At 44.8% G+C, this 22,525-nt stretch overlaps 3 protein-coding genes and 1 pseudogene across 12 annotated transcripts in view; 2 read left to right on the forward strand and 2 right to left on the reverse strand.

The window, feature by feature from the left end:
- The window catches only part of NKTR (natural killer cell triggering receptor), a 59,384-nt gene extending 59,112 nt beyond the window's left edge, over positions 1 to 272 (reverse strand). For all 5 annotated transcript variants that reach the window (XM_046001544.1, XM_046001542.1, XM_046001541.1 and 2 more), the window contains exon 1: positions 136 to 272. The gene's annotated coding sequence lies outside the window, so the exon portion shown is untranslated. The remainder of the gene's footprint in view (positions 1 to 135) is intronic.
- LOC123940657 lies at positions 117 to 7,259 on the forward strand (annotated as a pseudogene).
- Positions 7,260 to 14,192: 6,933 nt separating this feature from the next.
- Positions 14,193 to 17,407, reverse strand: SS18L2 (SS18 like 2). The gene is made up of 3 exons (XM_046002674.1): positions 17,220 to 17,407; positions 16,864 to 16,940; positions 14,193 to 14,717 (listed from the first exon to the last, which is right to left on the reverse strand). The coding sequence occupies exons 1-3, from the start codon at positions 17,286 to 17,288 to the stop codon at positions 14,630 to 14,632; spliced, it is 234 nt and encodes a 77-aa protein (XP_045858630.1). The 5' UTR covers positions 17,289 to 17,407; the 3' UTR covers positions 14,193 to 14,629.
- A 3,452-nt stretch (positions 17,408 to 20,859) lies between these two features.
- The window catches only part of SEC22C (SEC22 homolog C, vesicle trafficking protein), a 30,926-nt gene continuing 29,260 nt past the window's right edge, over positions 20,860 to 22,525 (forward strand). Inside the window, exons 1-2 of one of the 6 annotated variants that reach the window (XM_046002521.1) lie at positions 20,906 to 20,984; positions 22,163 to 22,232. The gene's annotated coding sequence lies outside the window, so the exon portion shown is untranslated. Of the gene's footprint in view, positions 20,985 to 21,037; positions 21,341 to 22,162; positions 22,233 to 22,525 lie in introns of those variants that run through there. The other 5 variants (XM_046002522.1, XM_046002523.1, XM_046002519.1 and 2 more) reach the window with 5 other exon arrangements.

A 22,525-nucleotide genomic window follows, 5' to 3' on the forward strand; every position in this document is an offset into this window, starting at 1 on the left:
TGGGGCGGAGCCCGCGCCACGATCGCCTCGCGCCGGCCTGTCGCGATACCACGGGAGGCCGAGCCGGGGTTCCCTCCAGCCCTGGGTCTCCCGACTCCCAAAAAGCGCGCACACACATGCGGGCGAACTCTTCACCTGGTTGGCCTCCAGCCTGAGCAGCTCTCCGTGAGCGGAGGAGAAAGCGCTGCCACCGCGGCGGCCGGAGCCCAACGCCACTAACGGACCACTACCCCCTCCCCAGGGCCGGCCTCCCGGTGCCACGCTAAACCCCGCGAGAGTCGGGACAAATACCGCGAGAGCACAATCTCGAAGGGGGTGTTTAACCGAAGAGTGCGCGCGCAGGTGGGCGTGTCTGGGAGCTTCCGAGGAGCTTCCAGCCCGGCGTTCCTATACCTGAGCTAGTCTTCTTTTGCCCCGCCCCTTTCTCGCGTTAGTGTCAGTCGCCCAATCTGGGCGCCCTGATCACGCCTGCGCTTTCTGATTCCTCTCTTCCTCAAAATCCGTGAGTGTTCGTGCATTTTCCGGTATCGCGATGCTTCCGTGTTGTCTACACCTGCGAGCAAGCCGTGATGAATGAAGTCGAGGTTCAGTGAACGGACGGATCATTTGGCCTGTTTTCGTTACACTCTCTTCCTCTTAGACTGTTTCACTTCAGAGGCCTTAGGTGTGCTTCCGCCTTCTCTCTGGCGTCAGCATCGCAGGGACAGTCTTTGTTCAAGCCCATTCATCTTTTGTGAAGTCAATTCAAGACCTTTGCCCATGTATTCGTGTTCGTCTTACCATTGAATGCGGGAGTTCAGAGTACAAATATTTTCTTAAACAGGTGACATGTGTATGTTCTAAATGCAAATCTTCTGTTATATATAATTCCGAGTATTTTCTCCTGAGCTGGGTCAGGTGGTTTGTGCAAAGCAGTTAATTTTAGTGAAGTTACTTGATCAATTTTTCGCATGGTTTGCTTTTTCCGTGCTAAGAAATCTCTGCTTACTCCAAACTCCTGGAAATTTTTCTCCTGTGTTTTCCTCTAGAACTTTTACGTGTAAGTCTAAAATCTATTGGAATTTTTCATTGTGGTGTCAGGTAGAGGTTGCAGTTCGTTTTTTTGTTTTTGTTCCCCGTAGGAAAATATAGAGGAGTTCCACCACCATTTGTTTAAAAAAAAAAAAAAAAAAAAAGCAAAAAATAAAGAAGAAGAAGAAGAAAAAGAACCCTGCCTTTTGTTTGTTGAATTACCTTGGCTTTATGTGTTGCTGTTTCTGGACTCTATTTTGTTAACTGTTCTATGTATCTTTATGTTAGGGCCAAACTTTGTTTTTAAGTTATTTTCTTAAAACTGTAAAATACACACTAACAAAATTATCATTTAACTTTTTTTAAGTGTAGGGTTCAGAGTCAGTACATTCACGTTGTTGTGCAATTAACATCACCATCTAGCCACAGACCTTTTTCCCACTTGGGAAAACTGAAACTCTGTATCCATGAAACAATAACTGCATTCTCTCTACCCAGCCTCAGGCAACCACTCTCCTTTTTTTTTTTTTTTTAATATGGTAAGAACACTTTATATGAGATCTACCCTCTTAACAGATTTTAAGATTTTATATATTTATTTGAGAGTGCTTGAGTGAGTAGTAGGAAGAGCGGAGGGAGAGGGACAAGCAGACTCCTCACTGAGTAGGGAGCCCCGCACTGTGCTCGCAGCTGGATCCCAACCCACAGAGCCACCCAGCTCCCCCCACCTTAACAGATTTTCAAGTGTACAATACGGTACTTTTATCAATAGCCCAATGTTGTAAAGCAGATTTCTAGAATTCATCTTGCATAGGAGAAATTTTATAACCCTTGATAGCAACTACTTTCCCTCTCTTCCCATCCCCTGGCAACCACTCTTTTATTCTTTGCTTCTGTTTGTTTTAGTTACCACATATTAAATGGAATCATACAATATATGTCCTTTGGTGTCTAACTTGTTTCACTCAGCATAATATTCCCAGGTTTCATCAATGTTCTCACATACTGGAGGATTTCCTTTTTTTAAGGCTACATAATACTCCATTGTATGAATATACCATAATTTCTTTATCCATTCATCAGCAGATGTACACTTGGGTTGCTTCGATCATTTGGCTATTGTGAACAATGCTGCTGTGATGATGAGTGTGTAAATATCTCATTGAGATCCTGCTTTCAATTCCTTTGGGCATATACCCAGAAGTAGAATTGGTAGATCATAAGCTGTTTTAAATTTCTTTCTTTCTTTTTTTTTTTTTTTTTTTTTTTTAGGGCACCTGGGTGGCTCTTTTGGTTAAGTATCTGCCTTCAGCTCAGGTCATGATCCCAGAATCCTGGGATTGAGCCCTGCATCATGCTCCCTGCTCAGTGGAGAGCCTGCTTCTCCCTCTCCCTCTGTCTCCTGCTCTGCCTACTTGTGCTCTGTCTCTCTCTGTCAAATAAATAAAATCTTTAAAAAAAAAATTTTTTTAAAGATTTTATTTATTTGAGAGAGTGAAAGGGAGAGACAGCAAAGGGGCAGAAGGAGAGAGAGTTGGAGAAGTGGACTTCCCTGCTGAGCCAAAGGCAGACACACTTAAGGACTGAGCCACCCAGGCACCCCAACCTAATTCTGTTTTTTATGGGGAACTGCCATTCTGTTTTCCATAGTGACTGAACTATTTTACATTTCCATCAGCATTGCACAAGGATTTCAATTTCTCAACATCTTCACCAACACTTGTTATTTTCTTTTTTTTTTAAATAATTGCCATCCTAATGAGTGAAGTAGCACACTGTTTTGATTACTGTAGCTTTATAGTAAACTCAAAAATCAAGGTCACTTAGGTAGTTTCTAATCTGTTTTTGCATCTGTGTCACCTTGTAAAGAGCAGAGACTTTCTGCACCATCATGAAAGTACTATCCCTGTCGGACGTTGCCAGTTCTACCTCCCTGTCTACAGTATCTATCAGAGCAACAGTCTCCTGGGTTTCACCTTTGTAACCTACGCTGAATTGAGAAGCTAGTGGTCCTGGGTCTGATTTTGCTTACACTGTTACAGCTAACTCTTTATACGTTTGGAAAAGATGAAATGTACATACCTACTCAGAGATGAAATGGGTTGGTAAAGCTAACTTTTTTTTTTATAACTTTATATCAACCCTCATTTGGAGATTCTTTTTTTTTTTTTTAAGATTTATTTACTTGACAGAGAGAGATCACGAGTAAGCAGAGAGGCAGGCAGAAAGGAGGAAGCAGGCTCCCCGCTGAGCAGAGAGCCCGACGTGGGGCTCGATCCCAGGACCCCGAGATCATGACCTGAGCTGAAGGCAGAGGTGTAACCCACTGAGCCACCCAGGTGCCCCTGAAGCTAACTTTCATACAAAGACTTGTGAAAGGAAAAGAAGGGGAGCATTGCCCAGGGAAGTGATTTGTAATTACTGTGCTTTGGACAGCTGGCTTCAATGTAAATTGGCTTTAGAGCTCTAGAATGAAATGCATAATTGGGGGAGTATTTAAAATATTTTTTTTAAGATTTTATTTATTTATTTGATAGAGAGAGATCACAAGTAGATAGAGAGGCAGGCAGAGAGAGAGAGAGAGAGGGAAGCCGGCTCCCTGCCGAGCAGAGAGCCCGATGTGGGACTCGATCCCAGGACCCTGAGATCATGACCTGAGCCAAAGGCAGCGGCTTAACCCACTGAACCACCCAGGCGCCCCTAAAATATTTTAAATCTCCTGAAAATCATTCTTATCTTGGCACTCCACTGGAGTTTCTTTCCTGCCACTGATTATATGATGTAGGGCAAATCACTTTGATCCTGGAGTTCAATTTCTTCCTCTGTAAAATAAGCAGGACGAAATACTTTCTAAGTTCCCTCCTTGCTCAAAATTCTTTTATTCTGTCCTGTGAGTTGAAATTATATTTCAGATGATTTGAGGATAAGGTATGCTATTTGGTCTTTGGTTAAGGTGAAGAAGAAACTACTGGGACAAGGCAGGCCTAGGGCTAGCATCAACCAAAAGGACTGAATACCCCCTCCCTCATCATCAAGAGTAGTAAAAAAATAATATCCAAGCAGTTTACAAACTCAGGCTTAATTTGAGAACCCTTTGTAGGAGGAATTTTCAGGTAATGATTCTGGGTTTTAAGCCTTTTAGAGTGGGATTACACCAGCAATTGGCACTTCAATGGATAGAGCTCTAGCAAAACTAATCAGGAGTGCTAGTGGGGAAATTTGGATGAAACAAAATTTTCTAGAAAATAGAAATTACCAAAATTGACTCAAAGAAATAGAAGGCCTAAATGAACTAGCAACCTTTTAAGAAATTGAATTAGTAAACCCTAATCTCCTTCCAAACAACTATGAAGGACATTTTGACATAACCAAATGGGAAATTTGATAATGATCTAGATATTAGGTGAAATCCAAGAAATATACTTAATTTTGTTAGGTACCTAATAATGAAGATAAAGATAATGAAATTTTGGCTATGCAAGAAAATGTTCTTAGTTTTTTTAGATATAATGAGTGAAACAAATGTGGCAAAATCTTGACAATTACTGTGTCTACGTGAGAGGTATATGGGGATTTTTGAGATATGTTCTCTACTCTTATATTACTTTGGAATTACTCATAATAAAATCAGTAAGAAAAAAAATCAGTAAGAATAAACAGTCTTCCTTTCCAAAAACAGAGGTTCCACATTGTTTTGTGGGCTCATTTTACCAGACCCATAAGTATCAATAATCTTTTCTCATTTAAAATATTTTAGAAAACGGAAAAAGACAGCTTCCTAACTTACCTTGTGATATGGATACCAAACAAAGATAGGGCAAGAAAGTTATAGACCAATCTCATTATAAACATGGATTTAAAAATCCAAACAAAATATTAGGAAATGGAGTGTAGCAGCATTTAAACCCCAAAATGTTCATGACCTACGTTGGCTTTAACTCAGGAATACAAAGATGGTTCAACATCAGAGAATCTATTCTTATACTTCACCATATTAACAGATCAAAGAAAAGACATACGATTATATCAATTGCCCCACAGTTTAGCCTCAAGCAGGGATCTCTACCAAATTGACTTTAACATTTGTATGTCCTTAGGGTTAGAACAAAAAGGTAAAACAAAAGGAGAGAAAAGGAATCCAATGAGAAGATACATATGTAATTTTGTCTTATTTGCTTACACCATTATAAAAGGATATCCTGTATCTTAAATGGTAAATTGTGCAGAAAAGAATAGGTCCAAGACTGCTATCTTTGGAAAAACCTGCTTAAAAGATTGCCCTCTGGATGGAATCTGGGAATCTGTATGGTAGTCATTTTCCTACACTTAGAGAAAACTCGAGGTAAGTGATTAGAGCGCTTCCCTCTGCCTAAACTATTTGAGCAAACAATATGGTTTATGCTGAACACCTGCTTTCCTTCTGGGAATCTGGAAATTTTGTATGTACTAGCTAGAGGATGTGTACATATGTGACCATCCTCCAGTGAAAACTTTGGACACTGAGTCTCCAATGTAAACTTCCCTGGTAGACATTTCTCACGTGTTATGATTCATCCCTGGAGGAATTAAGCTCATCCTGTGTGACTCCATTGGGAAGAGGAAGCTTGAACCTGTTTTCCTCTGGGCTTTATCCCATATGCCTTTTCTCTTTGGCAGTTTGCTTTGTGTTCTTTTGGTATAATAAATCATGGCTGTGAGTACAGTTACATGCTGAATCCTATGAGTCCTCCTAGCCAATCATCAAACCTGGGGTAATCTTATGACCTACAATACAGCAACAAATATTACCAGAATTTGATAAAAATCTGTATTGAAAATTTGAAAACATTTTTCTTAAATCCTAGATTTCTTTTTTTGTGGAAAACAAGGAGTAGACCATTTCATTTTGCAGAAAATGTATTTTGACAGAATAAGTCTCATGCTATTAGTCAAGAGCAGATGGGCTTTCTCCATGAGGGTCAGGAGACAAGGCCATAGGGGCTCCAAGCACACATCCTTATACCTGGGGAAGTCTGAGAGGAAAGCACATTTCCTGCCAGCACCAGTGAGAAATATCCCAGCAAGAGATTTGATTGACGTGAGGGGGTTCATGTGCCTATCAGTCTTGACGGCCACAATAGCGGGCAGATACTAAGGCTGATTGGCTTGGGGTGGGGCCTGTAACCAGGAGAAGCATGGGGGTATGGCAGCACAGAGATGGCCTTTTGGGCAGTGACTGCCAACTACTGTCTAAGAAGTCGAGTTCCATCAGCGGACCCCACACAGCTCTAAGTAACCCTACTGCCACCACCCACCTAGTTACCATCACACCCCGGGGGAAAGCTGCAGCCGGCCACAGTCACCATCCCCACCACCATGAGCTGCAAGGAGCCGCCGCCGCCCCCCCAACCCCAGCGCTGCCTGCACCAAGCCCCGCACCCTGGGCAGCCTCCTATCTGCGGCACCTGCCGTCAGGGACAGAAAGGTCGTTGCAGCGAAGGTTTTGGGAACAGTAAAATGATTCAGTGTAAGAAACGGATATGGTTTCATCAACAGGAATGACACCCAGGAATACGTATTTGTATACCAGATTGCCATAAAGAAGAATAACCCCGGGAAGCATCCATCTGAGGAAGATGGAGAGAGTGTGGAATTTGATGTTGTTGAAGGAGAAAAGGGTGTGGAGGCAGCAGCCGTGACAAGCCCTGGTGGAGTTCCTGCGCAAGGCAGTAAACATGCAGCAGACTGAACCATTACAGACGGTATCCATGTCCCAGGGGTCCTCCACGCAATTCCCAGCAATTCCCAGAATAGTGAGAATTCGGAAAAGAGAGAGGATCAGAAAGTGCTCCCGGAGGCCAGGCCCAACAGCGCTGGCTCTACGGGCGACAGCACCTTCTACATGGGGAGACCCTATGGGCTTCGACCACTGTATTCCAGCAGTCCTGTGCAGGGAGAAGTGGTGGAAGGTGCGGACAACCAGCGTGAAGGAGAACAAGGTAGACCAGCCAGACAATATGTATCAGGGTTATAGACCCCGATTCCGCAGGGGGCCTCCTCACCAAAGACAGCCTAGAAAGGATGGCAATGAGGAAGATAAGGAAAACCAAGGAAATGAGAGCCAAGGTCAGCAGCCACCTCCATGCTCCCATCGCCACAACTTCAATTACGGAGGCAGACGTCCACATAACCCTAAACCACAATATGGCAAAGAGATAGGAGCAGCCAATCCGCCAGCTGAGAATTCATCCGCTCCCAAGGCTGAGTAAACGCCGGCATACCATCTCTACCTTCATCCAGTTTAGTCATCCGACACGAAGAAATGAAGATGAAATCCCAGCAATAAGAAATGAACAGAAGATTGGAGCTGAAGACCTTAAATGCTTGCTTTTTGCATATTGAACAGATAAGAAGAACTATATGTGGCCTAGGGGTTTTATTATTTTAACCTAAAGATGTTTCTTTTTGGTAATGACAGACGTATTTGGTTTTGTTCTGTTTTTTAAAAGCCTGATTTTTCTCAATACAGCTTTGAAGGTTTTCATATCTGGTCAAGTTGAGATTTTTAAGAACCTCATTTTTAATTTGCAATCTAAGTTTACAACTTGATTTTTTTTTTCAAAAAAAAAGTCAACAAACAGCAAGCACCCATTAATAAAGGTCTTAAATAATTAAAAAAAAAAGAAAAGAAAAAAGGAGTTACCTCAAATGTGGATAATGCACCCAACTTTTGGCCTTTTAGGCAAGTGGCTTTTTTCCCCCATTAACTTGCTTTAAAGCATGACTGTGGGGTGCCTGGGTGGCTCAGTAGGTTGAGCCTCTGCCTTCCGCTCAGGTCATGATCTCAGGGTCCTGGCATTGGCCTCTCTGCTTGGTGGGGAGCCTGCTTCCTCCTCTCTCTCTCTCTGCCTGCCTCTCTGCCTACTTGTGATCTCTGTCAAATAAATAAATAAAAATCTTTAAAAAAAATAAAGCATGACTGTGTTTTCACAAATGTCTAAGGCTTCATCTTTGTTAGCAGGGAGCTTGGATGCCATCAAATTCATATGAAAAACTCACTACAATAAGCATTTCTTGTCAGACAGGTTCCTTACTCCGTGTTGATCAACTTGTTCTCTCTTTTCAAACTCTAAATTGTCCTTGGCTCTGATGCCTTTTCTAGACACCTATTTTTGCAAGTAGATTGGGTTTTGGTAAAAATTTTTCATCTGCTTGGGGCTACATTTGCTCAGCCAGTCCGTCTGGGTCTACCCACCAAGGATATGGCATTAAACAACTGGTGTCTTGGTTGTTTCTCTCAGAAGAAGACTCTCAGACAATGGTTTGAGCACAGGTTGCTTATTTGAGACACGGCCCTAAGAAACTCACATTTGGAGGGTGGAGAAGTGAACAAGGAAGATAGGCAGTAAAATGTGTGCTATTAAGCCAGCTACCATTGTGATGATTAGACCTGAACCCTGATGGGGGAACTCTGGCAACCAGTACAGAAGAAGAAACATCTTGGAATTGTCCCTATGGATGGATGAGGGAGCTGGGATGTTAATACTCCCATCTACTGAGTCACTAGTTGAGAGCTGTTCCCAGCATTGTAATCCCCAGGTTCTTCTGATCTGCTATGCCTGGGCAAGGCAGACTTCCAGTTTTAGAAAAAAGTCCTCAGGATAGAGATATGGATATGAACTGTTGGGAGTCAGATGCAGCACAGTTAAAGGAATAAACTTTAAAGAATGAGTGGAATGCTGAAAATTGCAGCAACTGGCAATTTTTTTGTTTGCAGACAAAAAGGTCTATGCTTTTCAGCATAGACTTTTCCAACTATATATAAGAAGCACTTGAGAGGGGTGCCTGGGTGGCTCAGTGGGTTAAAGCCTCTGCCTTCAGCTCAGGTCATGATCCCAAGATCCTGGGATCAAGCCCTGCATCAGGCTCTCTGCTCAGTGGGGAGCCTGCTTCCCCCCCCACCACCACCCTGCCTGCCTCTCTGCCTACTTGTGATCTCTGTCTGTCAAATAAATAAATGAAATCGTTTTTAAAAAATGCAACCTTCACATTAAAAAAAAAAAAAAGCACTTGATAACTTATACTTGGAATCCCTGCAGCTTCAATATCTGGACTATTTCTCAGCATCTTGGGTCCTGCATAGTGCCCTGGTCTGTGGCTGGGTGTGGGTCTCTTTTGACTTGCCAGGTTTATTAGGAGCTCCCTGAAAGCAAGTCCCAGTGCCCCATCTCTATTTTCCTTACTGTAGAGCCCAGCACAAGGCCTGGTCAAATGAGAACTCATGTTATAATTGAGTTGATGATCACATAGGCAAATACTGCTCTATAAATGGATGCGGGAGAGAGAGAGAGAGAGAGAGAGAACGCTTTGGAATGAAAAGTCTTTTCATAGTTCTTGCTTCTGCCTGCACTGCTAGTTCCCTTGACCGTCACATGTCAGGTTCCTTGTTATTCATCTCTCAGCTGCCATGTTACCTCCTCAGGTCATTCTTGATTCCGTAATTTGAAAGTAGCCACCCAGACACTCCTCAGCTCATGATCCTATTGTAATTCTCTGTGCAGCACTTATTACCATGTGAAGCTTTCCTTGATTGTTTCTATTTTATTGCTTGTCTCCCCCATAAATACAGGTTATTTATACTGTGTTGTCTTCTTTATATAAGAATAAAGTTTCTATGAGAGCAGTGGCATTGTCTGGCTTCCTCACTGTAGTACCTTCAGCACATACTAGTGGGTCAGTAAATATTTTTTGAATGAATGAGTTTATCATAAACAGAAATGAAAACAACCTCCCTTTGGACCCTAGACTCTTACTAAAAAGATTTAGGAAGGAAAGAAAGATCCCAGTGAAGGAACAGAACATCGAGATTCCAGAGGAATCTGTAGGATTTTCATTGGGAAAAGAGGTAACAGATTAATTAACTTCTTAAAATTGCTTTTTTTAAAAAAGATTTTATTTATTTATTTGAGAGAGAGAGCATGATAGGGAGGAGGGTCAAATGGAGAAGCAGACACCCTGCTGAGCAGGGAGCCCGATGCGGAACTCGATTCTATGACTCCTGGATCATAAGTTGCTTAACCAATTGAGCCCCCAAACTCCCCAAATTGCCTTTTTTTAAAGGATTTTATTTATTTATTTATTTGACAGAGATCACAAGTAGGCAGAGAGGCAGGCAGAGAAAGAGAGAGGAAGAAGCAGGCTCCCCGCTGAGCAGAGAGCCTGGTGCGGGGCTCGATCCCAGGACCCTGGGACCATGACCTGAGCCGAAGGCAGAGGTTTCAACCCACTGAGCCACCCAGGCGCCCCCCCCCCATTGCTTTTATTCGTATGGAATCAAAACCATATTATGTGTGAGGTAGAGTAACAACAAAATGAAGATACTATGTACCCAGCTTAAGAAATATACTCAGGATCACCTTTAGTAATGGAAATTTATTACAGAGGTTCAAGAGCATATGAAATAGCCCTGAACATCCTTTCCACTCTAGCCATATTGTTACATGGGGTCCCCAAAAGTCAGACTTGCTGTCAAAAAGCCTCACGAAGAAGTGGAAAAACAGCTTCACATCTTGTGGAATAAACCTGACCTCAAATTATCTGCTCTCTGTTTTAGCTGCCATATCCTCATCTCAGGAGAATGTGACAATGACAGAAGGAAGTCACCACAGCTGCAAATCCTGGGAAGCAGGCTTGGAAATGCCAGAGAAAGGCTCAGGCCCTGTGTAGGCTGGTGGGAGATCAGCTTGACCCTGAGAGTTGGAAAAGGGCAGACAGGCTGAGTAGAGGCTTAATCTTCAAGTAGGAGGTCCTCTGAGAAGAGAGAGTGGTTAATACATTCTGGTCAGGTTTGGTCTTTACCTTTTTAAATCACCTTTCACAACTATATTGATTTCTGGGTGCCTTAAGAGGGATGGCAGATACTTACGTTTCAGGTTGTCTCTGAAGCAGACAGGTAGAGGTAAGCTGCGGCACATATGGGGACAGCTAACTGGCCTGCCCCAGCTTCTCCAGTGTATCTCCCCAGAAAAGGGCCCTCTGGAGAGTAGGGTAAACTGTGGCTTCAATCGCCTCGGCCATTTCCAGAGGCTTCTGATTGGCCCTGCTTTAGTCCTCTACACATGGACTGAAATAACTTCCAGGAGACAAAGGGAAGTTTTGTGACACCCAGGTCACAAAACTCCTTCCCTCTGAGGGAGAACTGAACTTTGTCTTCAAGGCTATTGCCCCTGCTACACTTACCTCCTATAGGCCCTACTGGCTTGCTCAGAGCCCACAGTGGAACCTCTGATGCTCTGTCACAGACCCTCACCTACCTTGCTGGTAGTGGACAGTTTCTATAAGGTCAGACTCACCTCGTGCCGGCAGAAGCCCACCTCAGGGGCTGCCATATGGCTTTCTATTTTCTCCTCTGACATCTAAGGCCGACTTGGCTGCAAAGGCTGCTTGTTAATTCAGGGGAACTAACTCCTCTGTAGGCAACCCCAATTCAGGCAGACACTTCTGGGACATTTATATGCTTTTGAGATCATTTCCCCCCACCCCTTGCCCCCCCCCCAGTGACTGAGTCCTTATTGCCTGTAGCAGTGACCTTGGTAACACATTTAGTGGCTTTTCCTCCTTCTCTATCTCACTCTCCTTGGGGCCTTATTCCTGCTTCCTGGGATCATCTCGCAAATAAACTATCTGCACCCAAGGTCTTGTTTCAGGCTTGTTTTAGGCGAGACCCAAATTGAAACATCAGCTGGTGCTCTCATTCCAGCTAGAGCCAAGCCATATGTAAACAAGTCAAGCTGCCCAGTAAAGGGAGACAGCTGCCATCCAACTCCACCTGATGGTTGCCATGGGGACCTGCAGGCCCCGCATTGCTAGAAATGGGAAATCTTCTCTAAATGTTAGCAACTAATTCAAAACTAAAAACATTGCATAGTGCCCACGGTATCTGCTGATCAGGTTAGGCCTGTGAGCAGCCCACTTGGCATAGACTATGGGCACCAACCCCATGAACAGTTGGGATGGGGGAAGAGTCCACTAATAGGTAGAACCCTAAGGATGGAAGAATGGGTGAGGGAGCAAAGAACAACCTTCTTCCCAGACTTGAGAAGACCCCAAAAGGCCAGAGCCCTGAGATCATATATTAACACACACTGAGTGTTTACTTTGTGCTCAGCTCTCAGTCACAGTATCTCAATCTTACAACGTCAGAAGGCAGATACTACTTTCATTATCCTCATTTTATAGGTGGGGAAATGAGAGCTCTCAGAGGTTTGTGATTTGAACTGGGATTCAAAATGAGGTCTGTCTTCACTATTTACACATTATAGTCTCTCTGCGTTGCAACCTTGATTCCTACAAAAGGAGCCAGGCTCCGGAGGTTCTAATTTTGTGTTCATTTAGGAAAATCTCCTTGCCTCATTTTACAGGTAAGTCTCAAAGACTGAAAGTTCTTTATAGATCAAAGCTAATTCAGGCAGAAGGGATGATAAAATAGGAAATCACCAGGATGCAATCCCTAATGAAGTAATAGATCAAAACTAGGTAGACCATAATTTAGGTGAGAGGTTATTGGGCACCTGATTAATAAATCGGGTCATTCCTTTGCATTCCATGCAAAACCAAGTATCTCTTACCTCCCATGATGTATACTTGCCAAAAATACTAGAGTTGGAGTCCAAATGAGCCTCTGCCTCTACCAGTTTATAGGAAAAGTGGGCAACAGTGGGATATATTTAATGACACCATAGGGATACAACTAGGTGAATCTAGAATATGAGAAATTTTAGGGCAAATGACCTAGTTTTCCCAACAAATGGCAAAGAAGGGGAACTACTAAGTATTTTTACTGAGACTTAAGGGACATCAACATAATGTAGTGTATGAATCTTGTTTGGATCCTGAGTTAGAGAAATCAACAAAAAGACATTCTGTGGGGATGCCTGGGTGGCTCAGTTGGTTAAGCGTCTGCCTTCGGCTCAGGTTGTGATCCCAGGGTCCTGGGATTGAGTCCCGCATCGGGCTCCCTGCTTGGTGGGGAGCCTGCTTCTTCCACTGTGTGCTGCTCTCCCTGCTTGTGCGCACGCTCTCTCTCTCTGACAAATCAGTAAACAAAATCTTTTTTTTTTTTTTTTAAGATTTTATTTATCCATTTGACCAGAGAGAAATCACAAGAGAGGCAGGCAGAGAGAGGGGAAGAGAAGCAGGCTCTCCGCTGAGCAGAGAGCCCGATGCGGGACTCAATCCCAGGACCCCGAGATCATGACCTGAGCCGAAGGCAGCGGCTCAACCCACTGAGCCACCCAGGCGCCCCCAGTAAACAAAATCTTAAAAAAAAAAAAAAAAAAAGATATTCTATGATAATTGATGGGGCTCAGGACATGCTACTCCAAAGTATGGCACCTTGGCTTACTGGATATTTTAAGCTGAAGATCGAGAAATGGCAGATGCTGGAAGGACTCTCTGACCTCCCATGAAGCAGGTCATGAGACCCTCATGGGAGAGATGCCCTCCTTATACCCAGAAGAAAGGAGCATCCTTATCTCTTAAAATGGAGGGATACTCCATAAGAGACTATGGACTCTGAAAAACAACCTGAGGGTTTTGAAGGGTCAGGGGTGGGAGGTTGGGGGAACAGGTGGTGGGTGATGGGGAGGGCACGTTTTGCATGGAGCACTGGGTGTTGTGCAAAAAGAATGAATACTGTTACGCTGAAAAAAAAATAAATAAATAAAAAAGGAAAAAAAAAAAAAATGGAGGGATACTGAGAATTTGAATGAAAAGACCATGCTAAGTTCCTGCAATTTACTACACTTAGCTCATATCCTTCTGTCCTCTCAATTTTCCACAGCTTTCCACTTTTCATCTAATCGCATATAAAAATAATCAAGTTTAACTGTTCCTTTGGGTCTTCATTTCTTTATGAAGGGCTCCCATGTCACATAAAACTTAATTTATATGCTTTTGTTAATCTGTCTTTTGGTATAGAGTCCCAGCCAAGAACTTTAAAAAGATAAGAGGAAGAAGATATTTTTAAAAAGTATTTTAAAAGATATTATTAGGTGATATTAAGTAATAATTAAGAATTACTACTGATTTTGTTAGCAATGATAATGGTGTTATTACATATGTATTTTTTAAGTCTTCACAGTTTTTCCAGAAGACCAAATGAAACATTTATCATATGCAAATCTCTGTACTTAAAATGAGTGTTTCGTGGAAAGACAGGCTTTATTTCAAAGCAACCCGAAAATGGCCAGGTCCACGACTACAAACTGGAGGGGGAGCACACAATTACACATCCATTAGGGAGGGCCTCAGTCAGGAGTCTCACCAGTTCCTCTTGATTCCCCACCACCTAATCAGTTTCCTCTTCAGGCTGAAATTGAAAAGTAGAATTGAAGATGCCCATGATATCTCTGTTATCCAAATACGCTTATTTCAGGAAAGAGGACATTTGGAGCTTAATTATAAAATATTTACACTGAGAATACAGTTCATTTAGTAGCTTTCTTCGCATTTTCACATTTTTAAAAGAGCCACGGAGGGCTAATTCATGTTTTAAGCAATTCAGTTGGTAAAGATCCTGTCTTTACTTCATAGGACATGGATTATACTCAGTAAGTCCTCAGGACAGCCAACTGAAAGATTATTCCATTGCTTTTGAAGTACTGGTCGGGTTGGCATCTGCAATGGTAGCCAAATAAATGAGATTTCTGTGTAACACATGCTGGTACCTATGGGTGAAAAGAGGCAAAAATTAGAGGCTTTGTTTTGCTTAACATGAACAAAAAACTGGAAAGGAATTTACCCACTCAACTGGAATGGCTCATCTGTTGACTGGACGATTCAGTATCGTCAACCTCCTTGTTTAACACCAACGAAAATACATCCAGAATCTATCTGTTCTCACGTATCACTTCCATAGCTACCTCTGTGGGTCAAGCCACTATCCTTGCTGTATTGGACCAGTCTCCTAGCTGGTCTCCCTGCTTTACCTCTGCACTCCTACTCTCCCCCCCACATAGTAACCTAAGTGATTATTGTGCAGTTTCAGTCAAGACTTGCCATACCTCTAATTAAACCCTCCAAAGGCTCCTATTTCATTCTGAGTAAAGCTGAGCCCTTCTAGCCCTTCCGGTGGCCTACAAAGCTCTACATGACTGGGGCCTCTAGTCATCTCTCTGACCTCAGCTCCTACCACTTTCCCTTCGCCCACTGAGGTCTGGCTGCAGTGTCCTCTTTGCTGTGACCTGAAGCTAACTAGTGTGCTCCAGTCAAGGGCGCTTTTCCACCTAATGCTGTCTCTCCTTTATATATCTAGCTAGCTCAGCACTCCTCCCTGCCAATTAGTCTGCTTTATTCTTACTTAAAGCACTTATTAGCATGTGCCTAATTGTATGACTTCCTCCCTCTAGATTTAGGCTCTAGAATGTAAAGTCCATAAAAGCAGATCTGGCACCTGATTGGATAAAAAGCAGGGCTGGTTTTGGGCGCCTGGGTGGCTCAGTGGTTAAGCCGCTGCCTTCGGCTCAGGTCATGATCTCAGGGTCCTGGGATCTAGCCCCGCATCGGGCTCTCTGCTCAGCAGGGAGCCTGCTTCCTTCCCCTCTCTCTGCCTGCCTCTCTGCCTACTTGTGATCTCTCTCTCTCTGTCAAATAAATAAATAAATAAATCTTTAAAAAAAAAAAAAAAGGCAGGGCTGGTTTTGATACTGATGCTGCAGTAGCTGATACAGTGTCTGGTATTCAGTAGTAGTTATAAAGTAGTTGTGGAACCAAATTAAAGAAGGAACAAGGCACTCTTATTGTATCGTATGAGCTTACTACAGTAGTGATTCTCAATCAGGGGGTACAATTCTCTACCCAGGAAGATAAATCAGACTGGGGGCTTGGGCAGGAAACATGGCCCATGCAATGTGAAAAAGCCCACCAGGAAATTTGGTAACTTTCTTACCCTCAGGTTGAGAATCACTACACCAAAAGGAATATTTTGCAACTATTTTCCATATAGAAAAATGAGAGTTTACTATAAACCGCAAAAAAGTAAACTACTAGATGCCAGAACTGAATGTAAAGACTTGCACAAAGATGGCTATCTCTACTATTCCACTGAGCTGTTTAGTGAGGAACTATAGGTGATTTTTTTTAGGAGATGGAAAAAGGCATGGTTTTCTTAAAGATGTCTTCAGTAAGAATGAAATAATGTATTTTTCTATAATAAATGGAGTATAATTCCTAAAAGAGACGATTTTCTCTGATTTTGGTATATAGCTAGATAGCACATTCAATTACTGTGCAGAATTTGACTTTGGCCTAATGTGGAAGTCTTTTATTGGTCCCTGTGTGCATTACAGACCAACTGCAAGTTAGAAAATGAAGGGGGTGGGGCACCTGGGTAGCTCTGTCGGTTAAGCCTCTGACTCTTTTATCTCAGCTCAGATCTAGCTCTCAGAGTGGTGAGTGCAAGACTGTTGTTGGGCTCCACGCTCGGCGTGGAGCCTACTTGAAAAAAAAAGGCGGTGGGGGGACTTAGCAGTCAAATGGTCTGACCCTCTCAGAAAAAGGATAAGCTGGGGATCCAGAAGGAGAAACGGGCCAGAGCTCGCATCTCCTGAGACTAGTTTCCCATGTGTTCCCTTCCCCATCCCTGTTGTCATCAATTGACCCATCTAAGTGAAGGAGGTTTGCAATGAGCATAAGTCAAATTTTGAAGAGAGTGCCACGTCTAACTCCAGGCTTCACAATGTGCCAGCAGGTAAGTAACCTCTCTGAGCCTCATCGGCGATCAATCGCGCAAGACTCCTAGATGAGGGCAGCTGCTGTATCACCACACTGGTTTCACCCTACACTCAAAAGTCGGGGGTTGGAGCGGGTACTTACTGGACGCACTCATTCGCCCGGCCTTTGTTCTGATACTCCACTATACAGCGGATGAGCTGGTCATTCTCCTCCAAGAGCTGAAAGACCAGAGAAGGGCAGCACGTAATCAGGACCGCCGAGAACACTGCCCTCCCCCAACTCTCTCCAATGCCGGGCTGTCCTGCCCCGGTGCCTTTGCCAACTTCGTTCCCACCTCACTCCAAACCCCTGGAAAGGCATCCCCCTACGCACACCACAAGCCTCAGCTGGGATGCCGCTCACTCCAGGAAGCTTCCCTCACACCGCCCCCGCCCCCGGCCGCGGCAGCCCTTGGGATCTCAATTAAGGAACATCTCTCTGCCCGAGTAAGCGCGCACCCGCTGGATCGTCTCCTGATTGACTTCCGCCTTGCCTTTCAGCCAGTCCGGTACGAAGGCCACCGACATCCCGGGAAGCCAGGTTGGACCTGGGCCTCAGACCCTGTGGACCCCGGCGCGTCTAGCTCGGAGCCGACCAGCTAAACGCGCTCCTGCCGCAGCAGGGACCTACGATAGGTGGGGCCCAAGCTCCCGGCGTTGATTGGGTCCTCCCGTTGACTGGGAATAGGCGGAACGTCATTTGTGATTGGGCGCGCAAGAGCAATGCTTAGAGCGTATGTCTCGGCCCCGCCCCCGCCCCCAGGGCTTGGAGCTGTTTGCTCCTCCTTTGCATATGCGCAGTCGGGAGGGCTAGCCTCGGGGGCGGGGTCTGGCATCAGCTGCTCGCCTCTTCCGCGCAGTGTCCCGTCTGTCTGCGGGAGTACCTTGCCCAGGGTCACGCAGGAATCGTGTCCTGTCCAAATCCAGGAGAGACGGGGCAGTAGTATAAGAAGTCAGAGTGACTGAGAAAGCAAGATAGGAGCAATTACAAAAGCTTTTGAAAGGTCAATCAAGGTAGAGACTAGAACTTTGATGTCCTTAATGAAGGAAATTTCAGTGATGTTGTCGAGGCAGCAGTGAGAATTGCCAGGGACAGTGAAATTCAGGAAAGGTGAAGCAAATGGGACCTTTGGAGTAGGCCCCTTTCCCCAGGAAGTTTGGATGTAAAAGGGAAAAGGAATGAAGGCGGTAGTTGGAGGGACCGAAGTTAGTGGGAGCTGAGGACTCTCACTTTAATGGTTGCTCTTTCCTCAGTGAAGGAGGCACCTGGAAGAGGGAGGGGGATGTTGAAGAGTGAAAGATCTGGGGAACATGTGGGAGATTTCGAGGTTGGTTGTGGGGGAAAATTGGAGATAGGCAAACATAGGATGCTGGACCATGTTGAGGACTTGGTGGAGGTGGGCAATGTACATACATAGCACTAATCTGTGTGGCTTTGAGATTTTTTTCCAGCAGCACTTATAACTCAGGAATAGATATAGAGAAGCCAGAAGGTTGGATTTTTTCCCCCAGAGTTGGAGTGCTGCCAGGCAGGTGTGACAGAAGAATTACTGCACAATGGAGCATATTGGGAAGAAGGTGATGGAAGTGATAGACCTTGGACTTTCAGCTGATGGGAAAGAATGGAGAGATATGATTGGAAATAAACTTTGTAGAGAGGTGATACACAGAACAAAGTAGAAGGCCAAGTGGACTGGAGGCTTCTGCAGGCCAGAGAACAGTGGGCAATCTTCTGGGAACAGCCTAGGGACAGTCAGAGATCAGGTGTCTGCATTTACAACTTTGGACATGGAGCTCTTCTGCGGTGATAACAGCAGTCCAGTCCAGGGTGTGACCCTGGAAGTGGAGGGATGAAGAAGCCCAGAAGAGAAACCCTCTGGAGTCAGAATGGCCAGTGATTGGAGAGGAGGGCTAGTACTTCAGATGCCACATCTCACCTCTGTAGCCCAGTCCACTGAGATGCCTGGGCCACACTAGCTGCACCAGTCAGAAGGCACAAAGCCTATTATAAAGCACTCACATTGCAGGTTCTGAGAGCCTGAGCTTCAGAACCTCTGGGTTTTGTGGGTCTGGTGCCAATTTTTCCTTCCCCATCCAAGCCAGAGGCTTGTTTTCATGACTTGTGGTGAGAAGAACCTGTCTTCATTCACTTGTGAAGGTACTTTGTGAGGGAATCCTATCTTCTTCCCAGGCCCATACAGTGAAGGGGTTTTCAATCTCCTTTTCAGTCTTCTTTGTCAGTCCCATGAAATCCCATTGATTTTATCCTTTGTGCCTTTTATGACCTACCCTTATGATCATTCGTCACACAGGCCAACACTGACTCAGTGTGGGAGGGGAGACTACACAAGAGTGTGAATACCAGGAGGCAGGGATCCCTGGAGTTTGTCTCGGACTCTGTCATAACTCTCTTCTGTTTTCATTTTGTAATTTTTCTCTGTCTATGTAATTGCCCTGCTTCAATTTCCACCCATGTGGTGGTGACTTTCAAAAGTCTATGTCTAGCCCAGACTGGTACATGGAATGTATATTCATGTATACATTATATATTCAACTGCCTACATTGACATCCCAACTAGAAATCTCAAAGGCACCTCAAATTCAGTTTGTCTAAGATGGAACTAGTGGTCATTCTTCTTTCCAAAATCAGGTCCTCTTCCAGTGTTCTTTATGTCCTATGAATCCTTCCACTATCTACCCATTCACTCAAGGCTGAAGAGTGGCATTACCCTTGAAGATACTTTGTCGCTCTTCCACATCCAAATCACCACCACATCTTGTTGATTTTGCTGCTATGAGTGTCTGCAGACTGGCTGCTTCTCTTCCTCCTCATTGTGGCTCCAGTCCAAGCCCAAGCTCTAGCATCATCCTCTCATGCCCAGATGGCTGCACTGGCTTCCCATCCAGACCTGCCAGAGCTTCCATAAGCCTTCTTCATTTTAGTCTTAACTACAGCAGCCAAAGTGATCTTACAAACGCAAGTTTGACCAGTTTCCCACTGTCCCAAACTTTCTACCCTGGCCTATAAGATCCTACAGACTTAGCTCTTCTTTCTAGTGGTTCTCACCCTATTCCTTACTCTCTAAACTCTGAGTTTTTTCCTTCCATGTCTTTTTTTCTTTTTTGGTGGCAAAATATACATAACATAAAATTTACCAGTTTAACCATTTTAACTTTTATTTTTAAAAAAAGATTTTATTTATTTGAGAGAGAGTGAGCAAGAGAGAGCACGAATGGGAGGGAGGGGCAGAAGGAGAAGCAGACTCTCTGCTGGGTAAGGAGCCTGACATTGGGCTCACTTCCAGGACCTTGGGATCATGAACTGAGCTGAAAGCAGATACTTAACCAAGCCACCCAGGCGCCCCCACTTTAACCATTTTTAAATATACATTTCTGTGACATTTAAAAATTTACGTTGTTGTGCAGCCATCCCTACCATCCATTTTTCAGAACTTTTTCATCTTCCCCAACTGAAATTCTGTGCCTGTTAAATACTAGCTTCTCACGTACTACCCTGTTTCTTTTCATCTCTCCAAGGAGCCTCCCTGTTCTTTATACATACTCTACGCTCTGTCTGAAACACTCTTCTTTCCCCCTTTGCCTAGTTAGCTACTAGTCAGCAGGTGTCACATTCTCAAGGAAGCCTCCTCCTACTCCCAAGTTCAGACCAGAACCTCCTGTAACTTCTCTGAAAAACCTTGTTCTTCTCTGAAGAATATATACCTCAGTTTGTATTTGAACATATGTGTAATTGTTTGATGGGTGCTCTCACTCTGCCCTCTCTTAACATAGATTTTAGTGTCGGGAGTTCCTCGTTGTGTCCCCAGTGCCTGGTAGAGTGTCTGGCGCAAAGCAGGTGCTCAAAATTTGTTGGACGAAAAGTAAATGGACGAATTCTGCTCCTCTGCATTGGACCACCCATCTGTGATATGAATGCCTCCATCCCCAGACTGGGATGTGTCCCTCCGGGGTCGGACTTTAGCACCTCATCCAGTGTGGCAGGAGGCTGTGCTCTTTGGTTTGCCTATCTTGCCTATCTTGCTTCCCGCCCAGGGGCGCAGACAGCTGAACACACAGCTGGGGCGTGTCGCACAATTACGCGGAACCTCCCTGCTCCGCACGTCAGTTGTGGACTCTACGCCGGCAGGAATCGTGCTTAGACCGAGAAGTCTCCTGGCACCTCCGGACGTGGGAATTACAGGCTTGGACATCAAACCCACGAGGGTGAGAGCCGGGAGATGGGAATTAAGTTGGGAGGCGCGCGCGCCTCTGCCACACCCCCTCCACATTTGGGTTGCAGCCCTTTAAGAACCCGCTCATTCAAGATTCCTCCGGGACCCGCGGGGAAAGCGCTCCGGGATTGGTCTGTTCGGGTAAGGTGTCGCTTAGCAGCAGCGAATGGAGCATTCAAGCCTTGCGCATGCGTACTACCGCCTACCTGCGCCTGGGCCGCCAGTGACCTGGGCCGGGTCCGCCCGGTGGGCCGAGGTTGCAGAGGAGGCGGCGGGTGGTACTGCGGCGAGGCGGCGAGGCGGCACGACGGGCGGGCGCCGACTCCCGGAGGCCGCCGTCGGGGCGAGGTGAGGGCTCGCGGGCGGAGGCGAGCGCCGCGGCCCGTTAGCCGAAAGCGGGCGGGGTCGGGTGTGGCGCAGGGCGGGCCTGGAGACGGAGGCGGCCCCGGGCCCGCCCCGCCCTCAGGCCGGGCTTAGCCCCACCCGGCTTCGTGGGGCTTCCCGGAGTCGTCTGCCCCCCTCTCTTCCCCCGGCTGCTCTCCAGACTCGGGGAGAACAGAGGCGCGTGCCTTCAGGAACCCTAAGCTGACAGATGCGCGTCGAGCGCTGCTCCCGGTGGGATGAGGAGTGTGTCCAAATGAGAGAGGGGGCGATCGTTCCCTTGATTATCCACGAAGCCCCTGTCTGGGTACTGTTTACTTTTAATAGCAAAGTTTCCTTAGCATGCCGAAATTATACGATTTGGGTTACCAAATACTGGGTGCATTGGACCAGCTTTTCCGAACTATCAGGTGTAGGAGGTGATGTACATCTGTGTCTATTATAGACTTACATCTAGACCTCAGGAGCCAGAAGGATAAAAAGCACTCTGGGGTAAAAAGGTTTTTAGAAATCAGAGCCACAAAAGAATATTCCCAGTGGCCAAAAGTAATTGGTGAAATTTGTTACAGGGTCAGGACAAAAAAATAAGGTTCAGACCAACAGATAACGTAATTTTAATTAAGGTTTACAAAGGAATTCATTCTGATAAAGGTAATTTTAGTAAAATTAGAATGTAAAATAATTGAAAGTGTTTTAATATTGGTAAATCGAATTAAATTAATATAATAGAGTTTGCTCTGGAAAATACATTTTAGACGATGGTTATTATAGATTTGTATGTGTTGACAGCACAGAAGACATCTGGAGTCGGAAAGTTTTATTCTTAGAAGGAGCTTCAGAAACCAGCTGCATCCAAAAGGTGATTGATGGTCAGAGAGGAAAACTGACTTATTCAAAGAAGCACAATGAGTAAGGAACAATTGTAACAAGTGTAACCCTAGGCCTCTGTTCCTTCTATTAACAGGTCTCTGATTCGTTGAGTAGTAAGTAATGCTCTAGCAGAAAGTAGGTGTAATCCCAAAGACTGAATTTAGAGAAGTAGAATAAAGTGAAAAGGTTACACAGGCTTTTGAATATTTTGAGTAAGGGAAGTTTGGTTTTGAATCCTCGCTCTATCACTTATGCCTTTGAAACTACAGTTTTCCCACCTGT

This window comes from Meles meles, chromosome 4 (genome assembly GCF_922984935.1).
Source record: "Meles meles chromosome 4, mMelMel3.1 paternal haplotype, whole genome shotgun sequence".
NCBI classification, from domain to species: domain Eukaryota; kingdom Metazoa; phylum Chordata; class Mammalia; order Carnivora; family Mustelidae; genus Meles; species Meles meles.